General features: G+C 40.7%; 1 protein-coding gene across 1 annotated transcript in view; it reads left to right on the top strand.

Moving 5' to 3' along the window:
- Positions 1 to 16,498, top strand: part of fat1a (FAT atypical cadherin 1a) — a 73,756-nt gene extending 57,258 nt beyond the window's left edge. Inside the window, exons 15-29 of the mRNA XM_079262176.1 lie at positions 241 to 455; positions 2,218 to 2,355; positions 2,556 to 2,699; positions 4,324 to 4,521; positions 5,082 to 5,678; positions 6,144 to 6,366; positions 6,447 to 6,578; positions 6,734 to 6,891; positions 7,549 to 8,017; positions 8,430 to 8,583; positions 8,814 to 8,924; positions 9,034 to 9,677; positions 10,817 to 10,954; positions 12,774 to 12,809; positions 14,247 to 16,498. Coding sequence (XP_079118302.1) covers positions 241 to 455; positions 2,218 to 2,355; positions 2,556 to 2,699; positions 4,324 to 4,521; positions 5,082 to 5,678; positions 6,144 to 6,366; positions 6,447 to 6,578; positions 6,734 to 6,891; positions 7,549 to 8,017; positions 8,430 to 8,583; positions 8,814 to 8,924; positions 9,034 to 9,677; positions 10,817 to 10,954; positions 12,774 to 12,809; positions 14,247 to 14,920 — 4,031 coding nt within the window. The 3' untranslated portion in view covers positions 14,921 to 16,498. The remainder of the gene's footprint in view (positions 1 to 240; positions 456 to 2,217; positions 2,356 to 2,555; positions 2,700 to 4,323; positions 4,522 to 5,081; positions 5,679 to 6,143; positions 6,367 to 6,446; positions 6,579 to 6,733; positions 6,892 to 7,548; positions 8,018 to 8,429; positions 8,584 to 8,813; positions 8,925 to 9,033; positions 9,678 to 10,816; positions 10,955 to 12,773; positions 12,810 to 14,246) is intronic.
- The last annotated feature ends 7,918 nt before the right edge of the window (positions 16,499 to 24,416 follow it).

Here is a 24,416-nt window from a genome sequence, read left to right as displayed (position 1 = left end):
CTGCAACGTGTTTGACTTTTAATAAACTTGGTTGTATGGTAAAAAAGGGAGTTTTAGAAAGAAAGATTTCAGTCATTTTACATTCTTATTACCACAGCAGCCCTTAATCCACCAGGAGAGCACAAAATTCTACTTAAGCACCCTACTCTGCTAAATCGCTTGTATCTTTCCATTGAATTAATGGCTCACATATAACGTCGGTAGCTCTCCTTATGTTCCCGTCTCTGCTGTCTGCTCTAGGTGACATCTTTGTGATTGAGCCATTGGACTATGAGGTCTCCCATGGATACTACATTACCATAGAGGCTACAGATGGTGGTTCCCCACCGCTCAGTGACATGGCCACTGTCAACATCAACCTGACCGATGTCAATGACAACAAGCCTGTTTTTAGCCAGGACATCTACACGACTGTCATCAGCGAGGACGCCGAGCTTGGGAGGACTGTGCTGACAGTAAGGATGCACATGTTATGTTGTGGGGAGTGTTTTATGTAGCACACAGCAGATGGTTGTTGTGGGGAAATAATTCATAATTACTCTAAAAGCACAGTGTTGGGCATTTGTCATCTCTAACTTTCTTCCAGCATAATCTGTCGGTTCATCCACCTTCTCACTCAGTCACGGCCCGTCTCCTCCGCCCGTTATTTACTGAATACACTATCACATATCTGCACCTGTGGCAAATCACCATCTGGCGGAAAAGCTAAATTAGGACCACTGTTCTTCATGCTCACTGCACCCCTGTTCCTGTGCAATATCTGACAAACATGCTCGAGCAGGATGATTAAAACGCATTTGAGTCATTAAGCCTCCTATCCAAGATAAGGTTCTTTCATCTTCCTGCATGTTACATGTTTATTCCAGGTTTCTTCCCTGATGATTTTCTACCATGTGCTAGTTTTTGGTCTTTTCAAGACTGTACATGCACGTGGGTCTGAAGTTGTGGATTAAATTGCAGTTGTGAAGTTAAAACTTAATAACTCATTTTATCAATTTAATTTTATCACTGTTGAAGGTAACGCCACATTCTTTTGTCTGACTAAACACAAAATATGAAACATGACTTATTTATTCATCTGAGTAAATGTTATGTTGCTACTCTGCAAAGCTTTAACTCAAAATATTTTCTATGCAATGAGGAACAAAAAGATAATATTTAGTGAAATGTAGCTTTTCATTAATTTAAATAATCAAATGAGCTCACTAGGAAATTTGTTTGGATGCAGTACAGCACTCAAAACATCGGAGGAGGTGCTGATCAGTGGAGTTAGATCAGAAAAAATTAAAAAGCATCACCCACATAGGGTTTGTATGTATTATCCTTTTATTAATCATTTTGGCTGTCTCCCTTTCAAGTTGAATGTTTCATAAGACAGGCTCAGACATGTTATACAGGCCACAACCTCGCCATACCCCCCCACACGTCTGATGGTGAATATGCTATCAACTTCCATCCAAAAGGTTAAAGGGAATTTAAAAAAAAGCTTCTGAAAAACCGAAACAAACACTGTCAATTATTTGCTAAATAAGATGAAAAAACAATGAAGTCAAATCCACATTTTGCACTAAATAGCCACTTAACTATAGATAGTTAAAGCTCTATAATCAGCTCAAAATGTACTTGCAGAGTATATTTTTAATATTGAACTAACAAGACATTTTCTACACATTTCAAATCATCTAAATAAATCTTTGTTTAAGCCAACGGTACAAGTTAGTGAACTTTTATTAGGCATGAAGACAAGACATGAATGTCACATGGTTAGTCATTTAATCACCGATGCTTGTCATAAACTGTGTGGAAAAGGTTTGTAAAGTATTGCTTAACATAGAAGTACTGTAGATTACCAAGTGGCAGCAGATTGTATTGAACGAAATCGTCACATTTCTTATTTAAGATATAGTGGCATGGACAGTGTAAATCTTCATCCAAGTGGGAGAAACACAGATGTTTTATTCTGAAGGACACTAATGGATCCTTAGTCTGAAAACACACCATGTGGTCAAAACACAGACTTTCACAGCAAACATAAAAATACTGCAGATGTGACCATAAACAAATTTCCTTCTTAATTAAAACATATTTGGCATTTCGCTGTTTGTCCAAAGGCTGATTTAGAAACAGGTTTTTATGCTGCAACAACACATTGAAGCGGGCCTTCCTTATTGATTTCTGATTGATTAATTGCGATGCTTGCATTTGTTTGACTCAAAGGTGATGGCTGAGGACTCTGATGGGCCTTCCTATAATCACATCCGCTACTCCATTGTGGATGGTAACCAAGGCAGCCCATTCACCATTGATCTGTTGCGAGGGGAGCTTAAAGTTGCTCGCCAGCTGGACAGAGAAAGAGTAAGAGAAACAGCAGAGACAATGCTGACTGTTCACACACCATGTAATTCCACTGAGGAGCTAAATGCAGTCCATGCAGAATCCAATCAGACTCACGCCAGACCTAATAGGGGGACTTGTTAAGTGATCTCTGCTGCATTATTGCTTCGAAGAGCAGCTTTGCTCATGTATGGTAATTCTGGCTTTCTTTTCCTCTCAAGACATCTGGGTACACTTTGATGGTGGTCGCTTCAGACAATGGAGCGCCCCCTCTCTCCAGCAGCGCCATGATCAACATCGACATCTCGGACGTCAACGATAACCCGCCTCTTTTTTCACAGGCCAACTACAGCCTCATCATCCAGGTGAGAAGCACGGGGAGAGGTCAGAGCTGAAAACTGATTAGAGAGAGTGAGGATAGATTGAGAGGAAGAAAGAGAGGAGGAGTTGCAGGAGGGATTGCAGTGGACACGGAGAGGGATTAACAGAGAGAAATAATGGAAGGCTGTGGGACTAGAATATCAAGAAGCAAGTTGGATGATGGAGCAAGAACAGAGGTAAGAAGAGGGGGGAAGACAGGGATGAGGGAATTGAAAGACAGGGGCTGCATCTTAAGTATGAGAATGCAGATCCGGGATAGAAAGCAACGACTGAATAGGCGCGATGTGGAAGATGCAAAAGGTGGAGAAGGGCGAGGAGAAAAGAGGATATTTACCTTTAGCCCACTTTTTAGAGATGAGGAGAAAGGGTGAAAAAGAACTGATTTTAAAGGTTAAAAAGAAGGTGATACTTTTCCAATGTTTTCTATATCCTTATAAAACCACTGTTAAGTCACCGTCATACTGATTGTTTTGTGGAGTAGCAAATTGGAGTGTAAATTACCACTGAGTGGTAGATTTAACAGAGAATTGCAGTCTAAACACTACCACTGGTCTGCAGTTCATCAAATGCTTTGTCTTTTTTTCTCTCTCTTTTTAAAAAAAAAAGATATGTAGACGATATACGCTGAAAACAGCTCGAGTGCATCAAGATGAAACATGGTTTTACTTTCTGTTTTTGGCTTTAATATACTCAGCATGAAGCTACAATCAAAGTTTAGCCCAAAATCCCACAAAGCCTGAGCTGGAAAAACACACAGGATGCACATACTGTGCAGACCACCTGGAAAATCAATCGTCTTTTCAACATTTCAGAATGAAAGTAGCATGGAGTCAGGACATGAAAGATTGAAATCTGTAACCCATTCAGAAACACAAAAATTAAAGATAATGCTTTTCTTTTTCTCTTTTTTTACATGGTTATTGATCAGACACAATCCCCAGCATGTTTGACAAGTTTGTCATCAAGGACAGCTGATAGTAGTTGTGCCAGACATGTCAAATTAGAGGAGCAGTGGGCTGTGCCCCCCCCCCCCCGTGAGGCCATGCATGGAGTTTATTATGTGTTCTGATTTAAAGGTTTGCTACTATTGAGTTTTTTTTAGTTGTTTTTATGCACTAAGATGCTTTTAGCTAAATTATAACATTACAGTGCAAAGAAGCCGTTCATGACATCTAACCTCATTTCTGGGAAGATTCTGTATTATATGTGTTTTACAAGGACAAAAACTGCTTAATTTCTCTTTTTTATTTTCCGTTTACTTCCAAGAAATGTACATACCAAACAGCCGTGTAGTTCCCATGTTCCTTTCCTAAGTGCCTGTATGGATGTGTTGAAGCTAGGTGGACAGTTAAAGGATTACCAAAGTTACTATGATTGATCCTGAAGGTTAAGTAATAGTTCTGGCTGAGCTTTGGCTCTAGTTTTTACCTGGCGTCACCAGAATCAGTTAGATTCCTGTAGATGTAGGTTTAACAGAAGTGTGCTTGTTCCCAAATGCTCAATAAAATCTATGCAGTTTTATTTGCAGCTCAGCACTTTTCTGTCTGTGTATATCTTGGTCGCATATCAAGCATCTCATCTCACCACTACACCTCTTGTATCCCTCAGGAGAATCGACCAAAAGGCACCAGTGTTCTTCAGCTCACTGTAAGCGATCATGACGCTTCTCACAACGGCCCACCTTTCACATTTACCATTGTGGACGGGAACCAGGGCGACGCTTTCCACATCAATCAGCAGGGGGCTCTGGTGACTGTGGGGGCACTGAATAGGAAGAATAAAGAACACTACCTGCTGCAAGCTCAGGTGAGTCACGGAACCAAGGAGAGACCAGAGTTGAGGGGATGCATTGATTTAAGTGTCAAGCCGCAGCAATCTGCTCTGTTCGTCTTCCCTCCATTCTGTCTCTCATCTTCTCCTTTCCCTCCCAACCACTACTCCTCCCAGCATCTTACTTTCCGTCGGTATTCCTAATAAGGTTTGCTGTCAGTAGCTTCATATAGAAAGTTAAGCTGAAGTAGGCATACAGTAAAGCAGCCTAATCTCACAGGAGAGGCTTGAACAACAGACATTTGCTTTCCTTTGGCTTGATCACGTCACCTCTGAGGAAAGTACAGAGAAAATGTGTGGACAGATGGAACATGAAATGATAGGTATGATGTGGTTTTGCACACTAACAGCAGAGTTGTTTTTTCCCCCTTGCTGTGTGATAGATAGTTAAAATATTTGATCTTGTTCATGTTTTTCTTTTGGCTTTATTATGCGGTGCATCTGCAAAGTGCAGCTTCCGTTAACTGAGCTTTGATTGCCCTCTGGTGTTAGAAAAAAGACTAATTCTGAGCTTCTGAATCTTTTCTTATTTTCAGGTGTCAGACAGTGGCAAACCACAGCTCTTCTCCACCACCTTCATCAGCGTGCGTGTCATAGAAGAGAGCGTCTACCCTCCCGCAGTTCTGCCACTGGACATCTTTGTCTCTATTGCTGCTGATGAATACCCCGGAGGTGTCCTTGGAAAGATCCATGCCACTGACCAAGACATCTATGACACTCTCACCTACAGCCTCGCCCCTTCAGCCTCCTCATCTGCAGACAAAAGCAGTGCTTTGTTTTCAGTTTCAGCCTCTGATGGGAAGGTTATTGCCCTGCAAGCGCTCGACGTGGGCCACTATACTCTCAATGTGACTGTGATCGACGGACGCTTCACAACACCTGCTGACGTCACTGTGCACGTTCGTCAAGCCACTCGCCAGGCCCTGGACAACTCCATTGCCGTACGCTTTGCAAACATTGCCCCTGAGGAATTTATCGGGGACTACTGGCGCAACTTCCAGCGAGCGCTGAGAAACATTGCCGGGGTTAGGAGGAGTGATGTTCAGCTAGTGAGCCTGCAGCCTTCAGAGCAAGGAGATCTGGATGTCCTGTTGACACTGGAGCGGTCTGGCAGCCCGTACCAATCTCAGGAGGTAAGACCAGGCAGAAAAAACGCTGTTTTATGACAAGATTTAAAACTATTGTAATAATTTTGCTCAAAAATTCTATTGCCGTTGTAATCTTTAGAACATTTGCTTTATGAAATATCTAAGATTTCCATTTTTTTTTTTGGTTGCTGTTGAGATTTCCTTCTTTAATTTCAATATTTTCATATAAGCATTCCACAATCTGAAGGTGGCTTAAAGTGGAAATGCAAAAAAAAAAAAAATCCATACTGTTAAATGACTTGAAGCAGATTGTGTTTTCAGTTTCTGAATGAAAAATGACTCCTGATATTCAAAGACTAATCAGCTAATTACTATGAAAGTACCGTGAAGACATAATTAATTATCCGAACCGTTTTTTCGGACAGATTTTCTGTCATTTACTGGATAAGCGGCGCTCTAGTTCCACCAGGAATTTCCCTAATTGAGCCATTGCTGTTCTCTTTTCCACAGGTTGTCTTCCGCAAGCTGAACTCCTCTGCAGCTGTGATCGAGGAGATGACAGGTGTTGGCATTGTGCGGGTGGTGCAGAAACTCTGCGCTGGTCTTGACTGCCCGTTGCACTTCTGTGATGAGGTCATCTCCTTGGATAAAACTGCGATGTCCACATACAGCACGTCCCGCCTCAGTTTTGTCACCCCGAAACACCAGAGAACGGCGACCTGCCAGTGTGACGGTAAACCAGTCCATCTGACACACACGTTTACATTCTTGTATTTCAACTCCTATTCTGAGTGGATTTATGTTGGTCTTTAGGTGGTAAATGTCCTGTGCTGAACAACCTGTGTGAGAACAACCCCTGCCCAGAGGGCATGGACTGTGTAGCAGATCCCATAGATGCTGTTTACAGCTGTGTGTGTCCTGAAGGCAAAAAGGGCAAATGCTCTGGTGAGAATCCTCATCCATCATCATGAATATTTATATCTCTCCATTTCTCTCTCTGACTATCTCCACTGATAGTCATGATGAAACTAATGTAAAAATAACGCTGAGTGTCGGATTTGTCACATTTACAATGCTTTTTTTTTTTTTGTAATCATTAGATGGCCACTCTCTGATGTTCAGCGGAAGTGGTTATGTGAAGTACCGTCTGATGGAGAATGAGAACAAGGAGCTGATGAAACTGTCCCTGAGGCTTAGGACTTTCTCCAGCCATGCTACTCTAATGTACGCAAAAGGGACTGACTACAGCATACTTGAGGTGTGTGTTAACCTTCTGTTCCAGCCAGTAACTAACTAGGATTGATCATGTTCTCATCTTAAATTAAATCAATAATCTTGGTCATCATAGATAAGTTTCTTAGCCAATCACGGCAGTTCCATGTAACCTTTTCATATCAGAAAGCATTAACAAACTGAGACCATCCAGCTCTATATGAAGCAGTTAAGCTGAAGGGTCAAAAATCCTTTTTTTAAACTCCTTTCACACAAGGGCCTATGGGAATATATTGGTGAGTTGAAAACACACACACACACACACACACACAAGCTATTTTAGTACTGGGAGGGAAACAGACTGCAGTTTTCCACACATTCCTTTTTGAGACTGTCTGGTATAGCAGTCTGCATGCCAGACAAAGTTCCTGATTAGCAGGCTTCCATAAAAGGCTTTTCTTAACTATAGAGTGGGTTTTAAAGGCAGAACTTAAATTATATTAATATAAAGCTGTTGTTCACTTGTTTTTTTTTTATTTGGTTTTTTTTATTGCATATCAATAAGTGAAGGTTTTCCTGTACTGGAGGTTTTACTTATTTAAGATTACTTGAGTCATGTGAAAATATCAGAACAGATGAGATTTACTCCATGCTGTATCGTTCTAATGTTTTGTCCAAATTCTGTACTTCTGCTCTGCATTAGATTGTAAACGGCCGTCTCCAGTACAAATTTGACTGTGGCAGTGGTCCTGGCCTGGTGTCGGTCCACAGCGCTCAAGTTAACGACGGGGAGTGGCATTCTGTCTCTCTGGAGGTGGATGGTAACTATGCCAAACTGGTTCTGGACCGAGTGCACGCTGCCTCTGGCACAGCTCCGGGCACTCTGCGCACCTTAAACCTGGACAACAGCATTTACTTTGGCGGTCACGTACGGCAGCACAGCTCCCCTCGCCTCGGCCGCAGCCTGCCCATTACTAATGGGCTCCGTGGCTGCATGGAGGCCATCGCACTGAATGGCCAGGAGCTGCCTCTCAACACCAGAGCTCACCGGCCCCATGCTGTGCTGGAGGACATTGTGGATGTGGCACCAGGCTGTGCACTCACACCTGCTGAGAGTTGCTCCAGCAATCCCTGCACCAACGGAGGAAGCTGTACCTCACTACCTAATGGAGGTATGTGTCAGCCAGCAGTAGCAAAACTTTTCAGCTTATAAAGGTGAATTAAGGTCAGTTTTTGTCGGCAGGCATATAGTTCTGTCCCTCTCGGCTTTTAAAGTACATTCATCATGATTTAAACTTTTTAAACTTGTCATTTGCTCTGCAAATTTTGTGTTATTTCTGTTTGCCAAGAAAGTAAACTCAAAATTTCATCTGTCAGTTTTGCATTAAATACAGTTCAGAGGTATTATTACTCGCCATCAGCAAATGTGTTGTTTTTTTTGTGTGTGTGTGTGTGTAAAAGATCTACACAATGTGTAGATTGTGTATTGAACAAATAAGTAAAAATGTCTTTGCTGTATGACAGCACCTTGCCCCTGGCTCAGTGCCATTTCCCTTATTAACCTTCTCTGGGTTCATTTTGCAGGCTACTTCTGCAAGTGTCCTGCTTCTTTCATGGGGACACACTGCGAGATCGCCATAAGTCCTTGTGCCTCCAACCCCTGCCTTTACGGCGGCACCTGTGTTCCCCGTGCAGATGACTTCTACTGCCAGTGCAGAGGGCAGTACTCGGGACAGAGGTATCATTGCTTTTTTTCTCTTTATCTTCATACTATGAACAATATTGCCCTGCGGGAAAAAAAATATGTTGCATGTGTTATAATGACAAGAAGTGAAGTTGAAAGGGAAATAATCTCATTTGTCCATGAAGTATAATACTATAGCATAGTAATATATAATGCAGAAGTGTAGTTTTCAGAAATCTACCACTCACACAACATCTTGTTACTTGTTGTTGTCATGAGTGCAGGTGCCAGTTAGGGCCGTACTGCAGAGACAACCCCTGTAAAAACAGTGGGAAGTGCATCGACAGTCTGGATGGTCCTGTATGTGAGTGTGAAACAGGTTTCCAGGGAGACAGGTAGGCACATTTTGAGTTTAAATATATTTAATTTCTTCAACTAACCTATATAGGTTATATAAAGCCTTTTGTTCAATGAGACTCCATATTGTACGTTAATGTCATCCAGGTGTCTGAGTGATGTGGATGAGTGCATCAAGAACCCCTGCACCAATGGAGGGCTGTGCCAGAACACGTACGGCTCCTTCAAGTGTAACTGCTCGCTGGGTTTCAGTGGGCAGATGTGTGAACATCACGCAGCTGTCCGAAATGACTTTGTCTCCACCTCTTGGAACATCGGCTTGGAAGAGGTGATCGGCATCGTGGTCTTTGTGTCCAGCATCTTCATCCTGGTCCTCCTCTTCATTATTATCCGCAAGAGAGCCTGTTGCAGCAAGTCAAAGGCGGATGACGACGACAAACATCTTGGAAGCTCCAGCATGCCTCACTCCTTTCTCCAGCGACCCTACTTTGACTCCAAAATAAACAAGAACATTTACTCAGACATCCCTCCTCAGGTGCCCGTGCGTCCCATCTCCTATACTCCCAGCATTCCAAGTGACTCGCGGAACAACTTAGACAGAAACTCATTTGAGGGCTCAACCATCCCAGAGCACCCTGAGTTCACCACCTTCAACCCAGAATCCGTACACGGACATCGCAAGACCGTTGCTGTGTGCAGCGTGGCGCCCAATCTCCCTCCTCCACCTCCATCCAACTCTGTCTCAGACAGCGACTCCATTCAGAAGCCAAACTGGGACTATGATTACGACAGTAAGTCTCCCTCTTAGTGGCAACAGCCTCCTTTATCTGATCGAAGGCATTGCATTAAATTCAAATGACAATGATTACATTAAACGAGCGCTCTGTGCTGTACATTTGCTTCAATGTCGAAGCTTCCGATGTCACAAAGTCCCCTGATCCTTCCAAGCCTGCGGGGAGAAGTATGCAGAAACATACCCAAAACATAAATCTGAGAACATTTTCCTTTTGGATTTAAAGGGAAAGTGTCCCAAAACTTATGACCTTAGGTGCACCTCCTAGTTTTAGAAAAACACAATTCCAACTTCCAGCATATGATCTTAAAACAAACAACAATGAATTAAAATTCACTCTAAACTGAACATTTACCATATTTTTCTTCCCTTTTTTTGTGCTTTAAAGCCACCATAAAACAGTCTGTGCAGATCTCGGATGGTCTGTCACTTTGCTGGGTTGAAAAAACCCAGAAATAAACCAGACAGTTGATTTTAACAAAGTATAGCAACACATGCAGCTGTGGTTAAATATGAGGTGTTAAATGACACCACAGATGCTTTTTTAAATAAAGCGAAAGACCAGAGAGAAGCAAGCATGGAAATTACCCGTGGGAGTTTTGAAGGCAGAATATAAATAGCTCAGTCATTAGTTACCAAATAAATAAATAAAAGATTTTTTGCAGACTGAATGCAGCTTGAGAAGGCCTGCTGGAATCCCTCCACTCAATTATTTAGTTAGCGATTGGATGTCTCTGTGTTGAGCAAGTTTCTCATTATTTTAGATTAAGATTCAACTCTGATTGTATTAAAGATTTTCTTTATCTTTGCTAAGTTTTTCTAAAAAATTAGCATTTTATATGATATTCTAATATTTAAATTATTTATCTGTATAAGATAGGTTTCATTTGTCAAAACATTTGTTCTTTGTACATTATTGGAGCAGTAAACTGTTTCATTTCTCCAATAAATTGTTTGTTATATTTCTGGAATGTATTTTAAAATTGCGATTAATCCAGATTTTTAGCAATTTAACTGTAGAAAAATGCCATTAAAAATAAGAAATGAAAGGGGAATTTATCTGTAATCTAAACCTGACTGGTTTCCACATAACAGAATATCAGCTGCAGACTAGTTATACCATGCTTTCACCTCCAGCTAAAGTGGTGGACTTGGATCCATGCCTGACCAAGAAGTCTGTGGAGGACAGCGCCTGTCAGCCTTACAACACTAGAGGCAGCATGTCTGAGGTCCATTCCCTCAGCTCCTTCCAGTCCGAGTCATGTGATGACAATGGTACGTGACAAAGTTAAATATGTTCCCTTGCACCATTTGAGAACAACTAACCTGACAGCATAATTTGAAAGACAATATTTCATTTTGTAACATGTAAGCATTTGTTAATGAGTTTTATATATTTTTTCTGTTGTGTGGTGAGCTTGTGGGATTTTTGCAATATAGTTACTTTTGTGTGGGATTTTTTTTTTAGCCTTTTTGATTTAAATGCTAACATTTTCACTTTGCATGTTCAGAATGGATGGCCCAGTAGCGGCTGTGGGTCACGTGTCTTTTCTCTTTCTTTTTGCTGCGGGGCTTCAGCTCCCATATGGATCAAATCAGTCCACAGATCCAGAACAAGATTTTAAATAGGGGGTTCAGCCTGTAAGTCCTCAGTCGCTGTCGGTACAGACGGAAGCAATCCCAACAGCCTGCACTGTGTAATTCTCCTGGGATTATTTATTTAAAAACAAAACATTTGGAACCTGTTTTATCTATTCTTTTACTTTAAAGCTTAAATGAGTAACACTTCAAGAAGAGTTTGATGACTTTCACAAACAGCATCTCCATCCTGTTTGAAAATCCCTCACCAGATCGTTTCTTTTTACTTTGACTTTTTTAATTTAATCTACCTGCATGTCTTTCCTTTTGTTTTGCTGTTTTCAAACTATAGCTACAAATGGATGTTTAAAGCAAACCAGGAAGATTTCACAAGGGTATACACACTTATTTTATGTTCTCCATTCGCTTCATCATATTTTGTTTTGATTCCCATCAGTCATTTCTGGGATGTGATGATTATTCTCCTGTTCACAAGTCATCAAAACCTTCATCTGTGATGTCATGAATCTGAGTAAACAGAAATGTGAATCAAAATATATCTTTCTAATGAGCAGTTCTTGTTTCCTGAACACACACAAGCTCGTCTCTGTGTGTCAGGTTGGAATTGTGTTTATATCTCGGGGGAATTTCACTGATTCTTCCATCTGTACTGTCAGTGGCACCCTCTAGCTCCTCAGTATGTTGTTGTTGTGTAATGTTGCACAAGCAAAACCAGATCCTCCTCCCTTACCATTCCCTCACAACACACACACATACAGACATGCACACACATGCTGGTGTGTTACCCTCTGACATTGTCTTGTCCACTTCCATAAAACCTCCTCAGACACTCAGTGTTAATGTGAAAATGACTAAAAAATGTGCCTAGCAACAAGGACAGTAATATTTGTGGGAAGTGTCACTTGTGTTGCCATCACTCCCACCACATCCCATGTGTTCTTTTTTTTTTTTTTTTTTTTTTTTTGCTCTGTCTTTATAATTGGTGCATTTGTACTAATGCTAGATCTTTTCCACCCACTCTCCCCTCCTCTACCCCTCACAAGCCTCCATAGTGACAGTAATGCACCTTGTCAACTCTGTTATTGACACGGTGGAAGGAGAAGGTACTCTTCCAGCTTCCATCTGCTGGTCGTGTTGTCCTTGGTGTTGGGATGTGAAGTGTAGATTGTAACACTGCCATTATCTTACACTGACGTATCTCCTCCTGTTTTACATTTAGCTGCTAATTGAAAACATATGCAAATATAAAATTAAACTGCAAGTCAGTTTTTTTCTGCTGTTTCTTCAAACTTATTTTCCAACTTTTGATACCAGATCTCCTGAAGTCTGTCTAAGAAAATGGCAAAGCTGTCAAGCATTCATTTTCCTACCACTCATCATGTGCCCTGAAGTGTTTCATTATCCTCATTTTATTCATGTTAAAATTGTTCATTCTTCTTAGACTTGAAGGTAACTTGCTCTTTCTCTTTTTCCCTCTTATTGCCTCGTATTAAAGAGTCTTTTTTGGCTCATGATCTCAAGAACCCAAGAGGTGACTTTTTTTCATCTTTGTTTGCTTGTTCACTGGTGTCCCTCTGATCCCTTCCTCTAACTTTTACCCACTAATCCCAAAAGCCTAATGAATGTGTGTAAAACCTCCTCCGAGAGGGGAAGCTGATGTGACATTGAGCGTGTTTTATGCTGCAATGGCTTTGTCAGGTGTTGTGTCTGTCTTTGTGAGATTATTCATAACCCCTAAAGCACTCTCCTGCATGGTTTTGGCGCTGACAACATTATTATATACGTTATATAATCAAAGGTGTTGCTTGGTAGCCAACTAAAAAATATTATTTGTGTGGGTGTGTATATATGTTGACAAAATCTATTTATATAACCCTCCGACCTGGAATTTACTTGGTAGAAAAATGTCATTTTTCTTTTTTTTTCTTGTTTATGTGATTGGGTTGAAGTGGTTGCATGCAGTCTGTTTTGGTGAATTTGTCTTTAACACACATTAAGTTGTAATCAGCATATTAAGACTTAAGGATAAACCAGGGGCCATTGAAGACAATTGTCCTGCAGGTTTTAGATGCTATTCCTGCCCTAAACAATTGATATAGATAAAAAGGTCATTGTGTGAAACAGTATCCAATCTATTGAAGGTAGGTGTGTTGAAACACAGAAACATGTAAAACCTGCAGGACCGTGGACCTAGAAGACTGGAGTATAAAGTTCCTTGTTTAAAGAGAATCTATTAAAATGCCCAAAGATACACTTATAGAAATATTGGCCTGATTATCCTCTTATAGTTGTTCCAAAGTAATGTGTACACACACACACAACTCGATTAAAAAATGAATCCAATTAAATACAAGCTTTGTAATTAATTAATCCCGATTAATCACATTTTAGTTGAGTAACAATATTTGGCTCAAAAAGCAACATTTTTAAATTTTTTAAATTTAAATGGATTTTAGTGGATGAACAAATCAAATAATAGACACAGATATTTACAATGTAAACATTGTAAATTCAGGCTCTGATAATGTCTGGAAAAATACATTTAACATACTTTTTATTCAAAACAGAAGAAAATTATAAGAAATATCCCTGACTAAAACAGAACACATCTAAAATGTAATTGTAACTTTACAACATATATCTTTGCATATATCACAGTGAGCCATTAATGACTATTGCATACAGGAACAAAGAATGTAGTAAACTGTATCTGACTTTTTTTTTTTAAGTGTGTTTTTAAGTTTTGTGAATAATGTTTGAAGTGTGTACAGAGGTTGTAAAAAAGGTTGTGTTTTAAACCGTTTTTGTGCCTGTGTGACTTTGACCCATGATCTCCCTGCATGGTGTGGGATTTTAACATTAACATGGTGGCATTTGGTTTCCATCATTAAGTGGATGAAATGAATGGACTAGTAAGTGCACAGTGCTAACACAGTTGTTTATGCTTCGGTTTTTCATTATCAAACAGGATATCACTGGGACACATCTGATTGGATGCCAAGTGTTCAACTTCCTGGAATCCAGGAGTTTCCACATTATGAGGTTGTGGAGTCACCTGCCCCTCTGTACAATGACCCGAGCGCCATCGACACAGATTACTATCCTGGTGGCTTAGACATAGAGAGTGATTTCCCACCGCCGCCAGAGGACTTTCCTGCAAACGACGACCTACCGCCACCACCTCTGCCAGAGTACAGCGACCGATGCGATACACTGCGGCCCATTGGCAGAGATTTGGACGCGCCTGGTTCGGGCAATTCCAGCGCAGTTCGCCAGCGCCCAGCACTCCCACAACTCTACAGCCTTAACCAGTATCTGCCGCATCACTCCTACCCAAGTGAAGGGGGCGACACTGATGGACAGGGTGCGACCTCCACCTCTGCCACCATTACGCCTGCTTCCACCATGGGCACTAGTGGTTACAGAGGAGGCTACCCTTTAGGTTGCAGTCGGGACTTTGACTCCTCAGCTCTGGACAACATGTCCATGTCTCTGTACACATCCACAGCCTCTTGCTCAGACATGTCGGCGTGCTGCGAGGAGTCTGAGGTGATGATAAGCGACTACGAGAGCGGTGATGAGGGCCACTTTGAGCAGCTGGCCATCCCGATGCTGGACTCCCAACAGCACACTGAAGTCTGACACTGGATCCAAACAAAAGTGCCTGAACCCACAGCTACACCCTATGGTAGCCCCTGACACACCACAACACTACACACGCACAGTATGTGGACACAAAAGAGCATGACACACGTACGGTACAGTACAAGTTACGGGGGTTGAGACTGAAGGCCAGAGGTACATGAGTGATTCTGTAACCTCATCACTTCTTCTTGGTTCAACTCCTGCACCTTTAAGTTGGCGGTACCATTGCTTTAAAGGGGACTTATTATGCTTTCATCTGTTTTCTACCATAATATCAGATCTTTCTGTAGAATAAAATCTATGTTTTAAAGAATGAAGTAAATACAAGTAGAAGTAATCCCTGGATGCCGGAAACTCAGGCTTTAGACTCATTTTTTCGACTTAAATGCTGAGCTCATGTGAGCAAGGGGAAATTCCTAATGAGGTCATTTACTCCCAGCACACGCTCAAAGTCATACTCTTGATAAATGTATATACATGTTTTCATGTGAAATACTACTTAAGCAGTTACGTAGGTGTTTATGTAACGGAGCATTCAAACACAGACACACAGCAGAATCACATCTGCTTGCTTCAGTACTGTTGGTATTTAATAACAGCAGATGCAGTTGAATCAGTTTCACTTACGAAACAAAAATTGGGTGATGAGTGTTAAAAAGACCAAACTGAGAACCTTTGCTGTTGATGTTTGTGTACCCCACTCCTAGATTAACATAGCTGCTGCTGTCATGTCCAGTCTGCTGCCAGACTCTTCACACCAGCAAGAGAATGAGGGGTTTGCTCACAATTAAAGGCTTTTACAGTCTGTCAGTCACAAGGAAGGTGGGGTGTAGGTAGCATGGGTTAAAACACAGCTGAACAGGTTTGTTTCAGACACGACGAGGGAAGTCACTGTATACAGGATTAGTGTGATTGAGTCACATAAAGCAACTTTAGTGGCATCTGAGAATAAGAATATAAATTTAAAAAAATTAAAGAAGCATAATTTGTCCCCTTTAATTATGTTTCATCTCACACAGGAAGTGGATTTTTTTCTGAAGGATCAACATGTCAGTGTACAACAAAAAATATGTGTATCATGAAAAAAAAGACAAGATCTTTGTTTCTATAAACAAAACCAAGAAAAAGTTTTTATAAGTCTTCATTTTCAATGTAAATTTAAATGTACAGTTTGATTTCAAAGGTTACTAGGTTTTGTAGATATTCTATGCTTTTCTTTTCAATGAAAAAAAAGAGTTAAATGGTGTGACATCAGCCTTACTGTGCTTACATTCACTAAAACAAAAAAAACTTAAAAAAAACAAAAGAAGAGCGTGGCTTTTCTGAACACAGTGTACTCGTAAAGTTTATTGTCTCTTGCTCATTTCAAAAAAGGGTCTTCAATGAACGACTGCATATTCTTGTGTTTTTTATTTGTTTGTACATTTTGACTTTTGAACTTCTTTATTTTTCCACCAAGATAATGGGACCCAATATATTTATAGTGCAGAGTTATCCATGGACACGTGACACGTTTTCAGGTGTCTGTGTGTGTCTGAGCAATGCTATGGTCTTGTTAAGGTTTTTATTGAATACTGCCACAAGCTCACGCTTTCCTACTGGCAATAAATTATTCCTAAAAAATACAACGCATGTCTGTGTGTATTTATTTATTGAGTGTTGTGCAAATGAGGCCAGAGCAGTGAATTTTGGTTTCTACTGCTGTTGTTGTAATGGAAACTTTACTCAACAGGATATTTAGGCATTTAAACTGCTGTTTAAAAACTTCTAGTTCAATCAGGTGGATTCACCACTTCAAAAGCAAAGCTACACAGAACGTATCTGCAATGATTTATGATCATCAATCTTGTTATTTAGAGAGAAAATGCTGTTAATTTGCTTCTTCAATGGAACATCTGGCGTTCATGGTCGGGTTTAGTAGAGTAATGGGATTACTGGGCAGAGGTGGCATTTATGATGGAGCTGGATGCTTTACTCCAGTTTACAGATGTTTAATAACTAAAGTTTCATATTTCAAACTTCTAATTGAGTAATTACAATAATATTGATTAAATTATTTGTAGTTGGTGACACAATCAGGCACATGCGAAATGTAGACATGAGCTACAGATTATCATTTCTCAATAAGATCAGTGGCGAGAAAGTAAAAGAATAAAGCATCTTGCTTAAATATGTTGTTGAATCCTATCAGTGAGTCCCTCCCCCTCTTCTGTTTCTGGAAGTGCTTGTATCAATCCGCTCTGGAGTCTTGACACATCCAGGCATGTCTGAACAGCACAGCCGTGCTTGCTTTCCACAGACTGGGCTTTGCTGACCTGATCAGGAGCAACTGTGGGGGAAGAGTGGCCTTTAGATCATTGTTCAGGACAGCACAGTCTGCCCACTGATTCAAGAGGTCAGCTCCTGTCAAGACTTATCTCTCCTCTGGCTCCCTCTAATTAATCATACCATGCTAGCAGTGAGACAGTCTGTCAGTCATGAGGGCATCGCCGCACTACTGAATCTCACTGTATAGCGGTGTTATGCAAAAAACACAGATAGAACAGTAAGTTCTTGGTTAAAACAGTTCAGCAGACAGCTGAATGTTGAACAAGGGACTGTTTTAACTTCCAAAATGTCAAGAAGTCACCTTTTAAAAGCTTAGGAAGTAATATTCCATTAGTGCATTCATTTGTTTATTTATAACTAAATAAAACCTCCAGAAAAGATTCATCCTGATGCTTGTTTACAGTGTACATCTAGTTCATGTTGATTAAAGAAAAAGCAGAATCAGATTTCTTTTTTCATGAACTTTTAAACCCTTTAAGATCATGCACCCTTGTTTCTGAACATGTTTTACAGAAACTAAACTATCTTAGTAAAGATTTTGTGAACCTTTCTGAGCTGTCTCCATCACATGCTTCAGGTATAACAAACTAAAAGTGAGTAGATCGCACCAATAATCCCCAGAGAGCCTGGAGAATGGGGCAGGGCTGGATATTGGGCGGAGTTAGATGACACATGGGCGTGGTTAGACAGGCAATGGTTGTTAGGGGTTAGCAATGGCCACCAACCAAAATGCTAAGGGAGCTGGGTTGGACATCCAGCCCCGCCTCATTCTCAAGCCTGCAGCCAAAACCCTCTCGATTGCATTACATTATTAGTCACAATTAACAGATTTTTTTTTTCCTTTTAAAAACAAAGTAACATCAAAATCTTTTTAAAAAAAGCTGATTCATCTTTGTAGTATCTCTTCCTCTGGAAGGCATTGCCAGTGTGAGAATGGACTTACTCTCCCAGATGGGGTTAGGCGATATAATACATGTTCAGACGCAGCTCTCCGGTTGAACATAAATGAAACAACTCTGTTTGCGAGATACAGCAAAGAGAAAGGCTCATCCTAAACCTTGGCAGGGGGGAATAATTGAACCAGTTCGCAGCCGTTCATGTGCTTCTTCATGTCATGCTTGATGGATCCAATTAACTCTCAAATGGCACCAGGTGTTTTTCTTTCATTGAATAAATTAAGAGCATTAATGCATTATTCATAACACGATGTCTGGGATGCAGTTGTGTGGGAAACGAGGTGTTCAGGCTTCAGGGATTATTGACTTTAACTTGGTAGGCTGCGAGTTTGTAATGCTCCCTGACAACCACAAGATGGCTGCATACACCAGACTGTGGAGGCTACAGAAGCAATCTGAAACGCGCCAATGAGCAACCAAAACATTCAATAAAACCGTTTCATACTGTAGGAACACAAATTAGCCAGACTGTCTGTTTCATGGACCAGTTGGCTGGAAAAACATTTGATTCCCCTGTCACAGCCGTGTGCACAAGCTTTAACATCCTACTCTGTCCTTAGAGGATGGATTTAAGATTTCCAGTGCAGATGAAGCCATTTCTGCAAGAAGCAAATTCTACTGCTGAGGACTTTCTGTGATGTGTATACATTTTCTGATTATCCCTGTTTATTAGGAGGCTGGGGTCAGACTGAAGGGTCAGCTGCAGTACGGTCACCCTATAGCACATAAGTTTAAGTCAGCTTGCCAGTGTTTAGAAATGAAACCCTAGTCTTCAGAACCCAAACCCAAATAATACAAATGAACTGATTACATTAAAAGTCAGCTGAAGGGTATGGGAACCCTCATATGAGTGTGTGATACTTACTGAAAGTATTTGTTTAAACTCCTCATAATGAACAAGTTTTAATTTCAGCTAGAATGATCCTGTTCTGTGTTCCTCATGCTTTTGGCATAAAATGAGAAAAATAAAAATGAAACTCGCAGATATGACAGTAAGATTAGTTCTTCAATAATCACGTTTTAAAACATGATTCACTGTTTGCACAGCCTCTGTGTGATGTGAGACCAGGCTCCATGTACTATCTGCATATAATAACATCCAAATGTCTGAAATAGCTGCAATTAATGGGAAATGTTTATCAACGAGAATCTGGTTTGATATTGAAACGTCAACACAGTAGTAAGAATCAGGAATTAAAACAACAACAACAAAAAAAAGCCCCCCTGGACCTGAAAATCTGCCCAGTCATTCATGAGAACTTATGTCAAACACCCCCCTCAGACAGATCAGATGTGTCCGAAAAGACCCTGAGCAGTAATTAACACTGACCCTACAGAGCTTTTGGATTTTTTGGCCAACAGTGGATCAAGCTGAACAGTAATGTGAAATAGCACCAAATGTGCCGACTAATCCCCGCTGCCAGCCTGGGAAGCTGACAGCAGGGAAGAAATGCTGTAGCCTGCGCCACTTGTTTTTATGCCATCTTTTAGCTCTCTGGTTGACAATATGAGCGTTACAATGCCCCCCCCTGATGAGAACCACAGAGTGCAACGTCATCATGATCTGTTTACGTTTAGTTAAAAACAAACAAACAAAAAAGAAAAACAAATAACAAAACAAAACAAAAAATGTCCTCATTGGAATACCTGCTGCTGAAGCTGAAACCAGCTCCAAGGAACGATCAGACCCACCAACAATGGAAAGTCAGCTGGTAGCTCTTAGTGGGCTTTTACGTTTTCTCAATGGTGGAGGTATAAAGATGCAGGAAAGTGCACTTCTGTGGATGGAGCCGGATGAAGGCTTTCAACCAACACTTTCAGGCTTAATTCCTCAGTGGAACCAATTGCCAAACTCTTCAGAGCTTTTCAGGCTTTTCCATTTGTTTTCATTTATCTGTTTACATTTGGAAAGTAGTTCTACTTTCACTTTTTGTCTATGTTCAGTAATAATAAGCACCTAAATGAATCAGAGTTTAGGACGTATATGGCTTAAGCAACTTGATGTTATGTAAAAAAAAATGACAAGAGACTGATTTCTGCTCTCGTATGAACTAATTAATCCCTGACATTGTCACAAAAGTGGTGGTGTTGTGTTATCATTACTGCCTGGGGAGGGAGTTGCTACCAAAGTAATCATGTCAGGAGAGGATAAGCTCGCTGGCACTGAAACGTAACTTTAACCCTGCAAGTCTCCACTGCATGTAATGTGAAGCTCATTTCCAAGACTTCTGTAAAATCATGCTTGATTTAAAGTGAGAGTAGATGTTATTCTTTATTTCCAGATTAAATACAGCTTTTTATTAAGATTAAGCGCCTTAAATCCAGTCTCTTGAAAATGTTCTGACTTTAAAACCCACAGAGATACAGTACTGTGCAAACATCTTAAGCCATCTGTCATTTCTTTGAATTTTTGTTTTGAAGGAACCAGACTTCTTTTGATATTTAAAATGACTCTTGTTCAGTAGTTTTATGGACTTTTTAAAGTTTTACATTAAATGTTTATTTTTCTTTCATTTCCATCCCTGTCCTTGTGCCACCTTACAGCAATTTGACAACCAAGATGCCTGACATGTTCCTAAGACGCAGAAATTCTTTGGGTTTTTTTTCCCCCCCTTTTTATGAAAAATGCCAAAGATATAACAGCTTGACAGACTTTTGAAAAAATACGTTTGAACCATCAAGGTGATTTCCCAAGGGGTCATTAGTTTAAAAAACTTCTCATATCCCAGCATGGTGAGCAGCCTGTCCTTACAAAAACATTGAGAATAAGTGGAGGACAAAAGAAAAAGTGGCAGCTATGAAAAACTGTAGCAGATGACTGGAATCTGAAAATGATGTCCTTGAGATGTAGTAAAAAAAAAAAAAATCTGCAAAAACCTGACATTGAACCTGACAGTTGTATCCATCTGTTTGGCGGATTGTTCTACTGTTAACAAAGGCTTCATCAGAAATGGTCATCATGCAGGTGTGCCTGCCAAGAAGCCATTTTTAGGGAAATGAAATTAACAAAAACCTAAGATATTCCAAATAAACAACAACTGGACTTAAACTGAGTGGAAACAGCTCCTATAGAGAGATGGTTTCTCTCTGGAGGCCGGCCTCAACATTGTTAAAACAGTGTGTGATCGTTTTGACAGAAGACAGGCAGCATTAAATACCGATAGAAAATCCTTAAAAAAAATCCTTGAGAACTTTTCCTGAAAACTACTTGTTTAAACCACATAAAACTTGTCTAACAGGGTTAGAAAGTTAAAGATGTCAGACTAAATAATGATCTTCAAGCTTGTTAGTACACTCAGTTTTTATGACATTTTCATTTAGATTTGCATGTTTTAATAATTTGTTCCATACATTTGCTGTTTTTCCGGCCACATAAGAAGAAATGAGGGATGGCTAAACGCCAGTGGCATCTCAGAAACAATGAACCGGTTCCTCTGTAAGTAAATGTGAGCCTCGTCAGAATGAACAAATTAAATTGACAGAAAGCTTTAAGCTTTACAAATCAGAGGCACAGAATTTGCGAGAAGAGGGCATTTACCAGACAGTGATGGACTTACTAAAGCGATTTAAGTTGCATTATGGGATATGCCGGGATTCAGCAATTTTAGAGCCTGATCCATGTAAAATATTGCCAAAAAAAAAAGAAAAGGCAGGAGGACTCTGCTGCTACCATTGTGTTTATCCTTGATTTAATCCCTCTTTTGGATGTCCTTAAATTCTACTGAAAAGATTTGGTTCATCAGAGTAGAAATCCTTCAAAAAGCCTTTAGAAACTCAATCCAAGGTCACAAACAGAATATAAAAGTAGTGCTGAAGCATCCTCCAAAACACAAACCTAAAACCTGAAAATAGGAATTCTAATCACAAACCCAGCACACATACCAATCCATAAAACATGTCTCCAGGGTTGCGTTTAATTGAATAAACAACGAAAACACAAATGTCTGCCTCCATTAACGTCAAGCACCAGAGTTGGTGTACTGGTATGTGTTTATGCGTAATCGTACAGTATGCTGTGGGAAAGCTTGTGTGTGAATGTGCGTGAGAGACAGAGGCACATGCAGAGACCACTGACCCCAATAATCCTCTTTCTCCCAGCGTACACATCTCTTTTCCTGGGTGGAGCTCCGCTGTTGTCATGACAACCGGCTGAGTAGAGGAGGAGGAGGGAACAACGGCAGATAAAAGCAAACACTCTTGATTCTCTGTGGGATGTAGTGGTGACCAGCGAAGCGGCAGAGACATGCCGTGCCTGTGTCGAGACCGCTCTCATTACATTACTTCTGTCTCCTCTCCTTCATTCTGCTGACAGCTCGCTCAAATGAGCCACTCGTACATGGGAGTGTGTGTGTGTGGATGTGGGCTGAGGGGGTGATGATGGTGGGGCACCCTCCTGTTCTCATCATTGTTGTATCTGCCCCCATCCTCTCCTTCCTCCACCACCATAAACCCACAAGTCTCATAACAGACTTCTTGAAGCTGTTTGTCTTGCGTGATAAAACCGCGCGGCGCCGCGCTCCTTCACGCCACCTTGCACTGGTCTTTTATTTTATTTCCTTAACTCAGCCTATAACGTGTAAAAGCTCCTCCGAGTGTACTATTATTAGGAAGATAATAACAATCCCTCTTCTGCTGTTTTCAGTACCTTTAAAATTCAATCGTGCTCTTCTGGCAGCAAAAACCAAAAGCATTTCTGTCTCAGCCTCATTCCTCTGATGTTCCCTCTGAAGACAGATCAAAAGCTCATACGTTAGGTACCAGCCAAAGCATAATCCTGTTGACTTTTTACAACCATTTTAACAAAAGTAAACCCTTGTTGCAGGACTATGTTTTCTTACTAGCTTGAGAAGCCCAACAGAATACAGCATCCCTGGAAGATGTGGCTTTTTCTATCCTACATCTCCTGCGCTGCACTCGGCTAAGGTTGAGCTACATCTTCTAAGCTTACTACACCACTGCTGACATTACTGATTTATAACCTGCTTCAATTATCCATCAAATACTTTCACTGCTCCAAATGATTATGAAGGCAAAGCCCAGGACACTGTGATGCTCCAGAAGAGATACAGAACAGAATGGAATACACTGTGTTGGTATAATTACAGAATAGTTATAGGATTTTTTACAGGCTTTTTTAAGGATCTGTCTTTAGGACGATCAGACCATAATCTGGTTATTCTCACCTCCAACTACAAACCACACACACACACACACAGACTATTAACTCCTGGTCTAATGAGGCTGAAGATGCTCTGAGAGGGTGCTTTGAGGCCACAGACTGGAAGGTCCTCTGTGAACCGCATGGAGATGACATCAGTGCCATGACTGAGCGGGTGTGAGGACAGCATCGTCCCAACAAGAGCATGAGCTGCTTCCCCAATAAACTCTGAAAACGTAAAAAAATAAAGCCTTCATAACATAAAACTGACATTTAAAGAGTGCAAGGAAAGACAAAGTCATGTCCTGCAGAACAATGTGAGGGATGATTATTATATTAAATTAAAATGATCACCAGCTTCGTGTTGCTGGGGACTGGAAGTCTGAACGGAGCAGAACATATTCTTCAGTAGATTTAGATCAGATCACTCAACGAAGCAGAACGTTTCATTCCTGCATGCTGTAAAGATGCAGGAATTCATTCGGATAGGAACATTAAGTAATTTGTGTTCCATTGGGATTTTCTAAACCTTTCTTATACCTTGCAGTCAGTTAAAGCTGTTTCTGCCAAATGTTTGTGTTTCTGTTGTGACAGCAACTGCTTCCCTGGCATTTTGCAGGAAACCAACTTTTCCTTTGCACTTATTCCGATATGAATCCTATTATTATCTGCAAGCACGGGGAACCAGTCCTATCGGCAGCTTATATTACTTTTTGACTTTCCATCACTTCATTATATATTGCAGACCAAAGCGGCGCTCAGGTTACAGAGCTGCAATTTGCTGTGAACCTCAGCAGGAATTGAACTGAGGCACGCTGCAGGACCTCCAGCTTTGTATAATGAGAAGCAAACAAAACACTGACATTGGAGAAGCTAGCAATGACACAGCAGGTGATCTCAAAGCGTAAATGGAAAATAACCGAGTGTTTTCAAAGCAAAGTTTTGTGAAGAAGAAGAAAATTACACTTGTGCAACGATGATGAGCAGCTGTGTTGCAGGTGCAGGTGTTGGCCCTTTAAACACAAACTCTGCATGAGAATTCGACAAAGAA

This window comes from Telmatherina bonti, assembly GCF_933228915.1.
Source record: "Telmatherina bonti genome assembly, chromosome: 3".
Classification (NCBI taxonomy): Eukaryota; Metazoa; Chordata; class Actinopteri; order Atheriniformes; family Telmatherinidae; genus Telmatherina; species Telmatherina bonti.
This window is presented reverse-complemented; position numbering and strand designations above follow the sequence as displayed.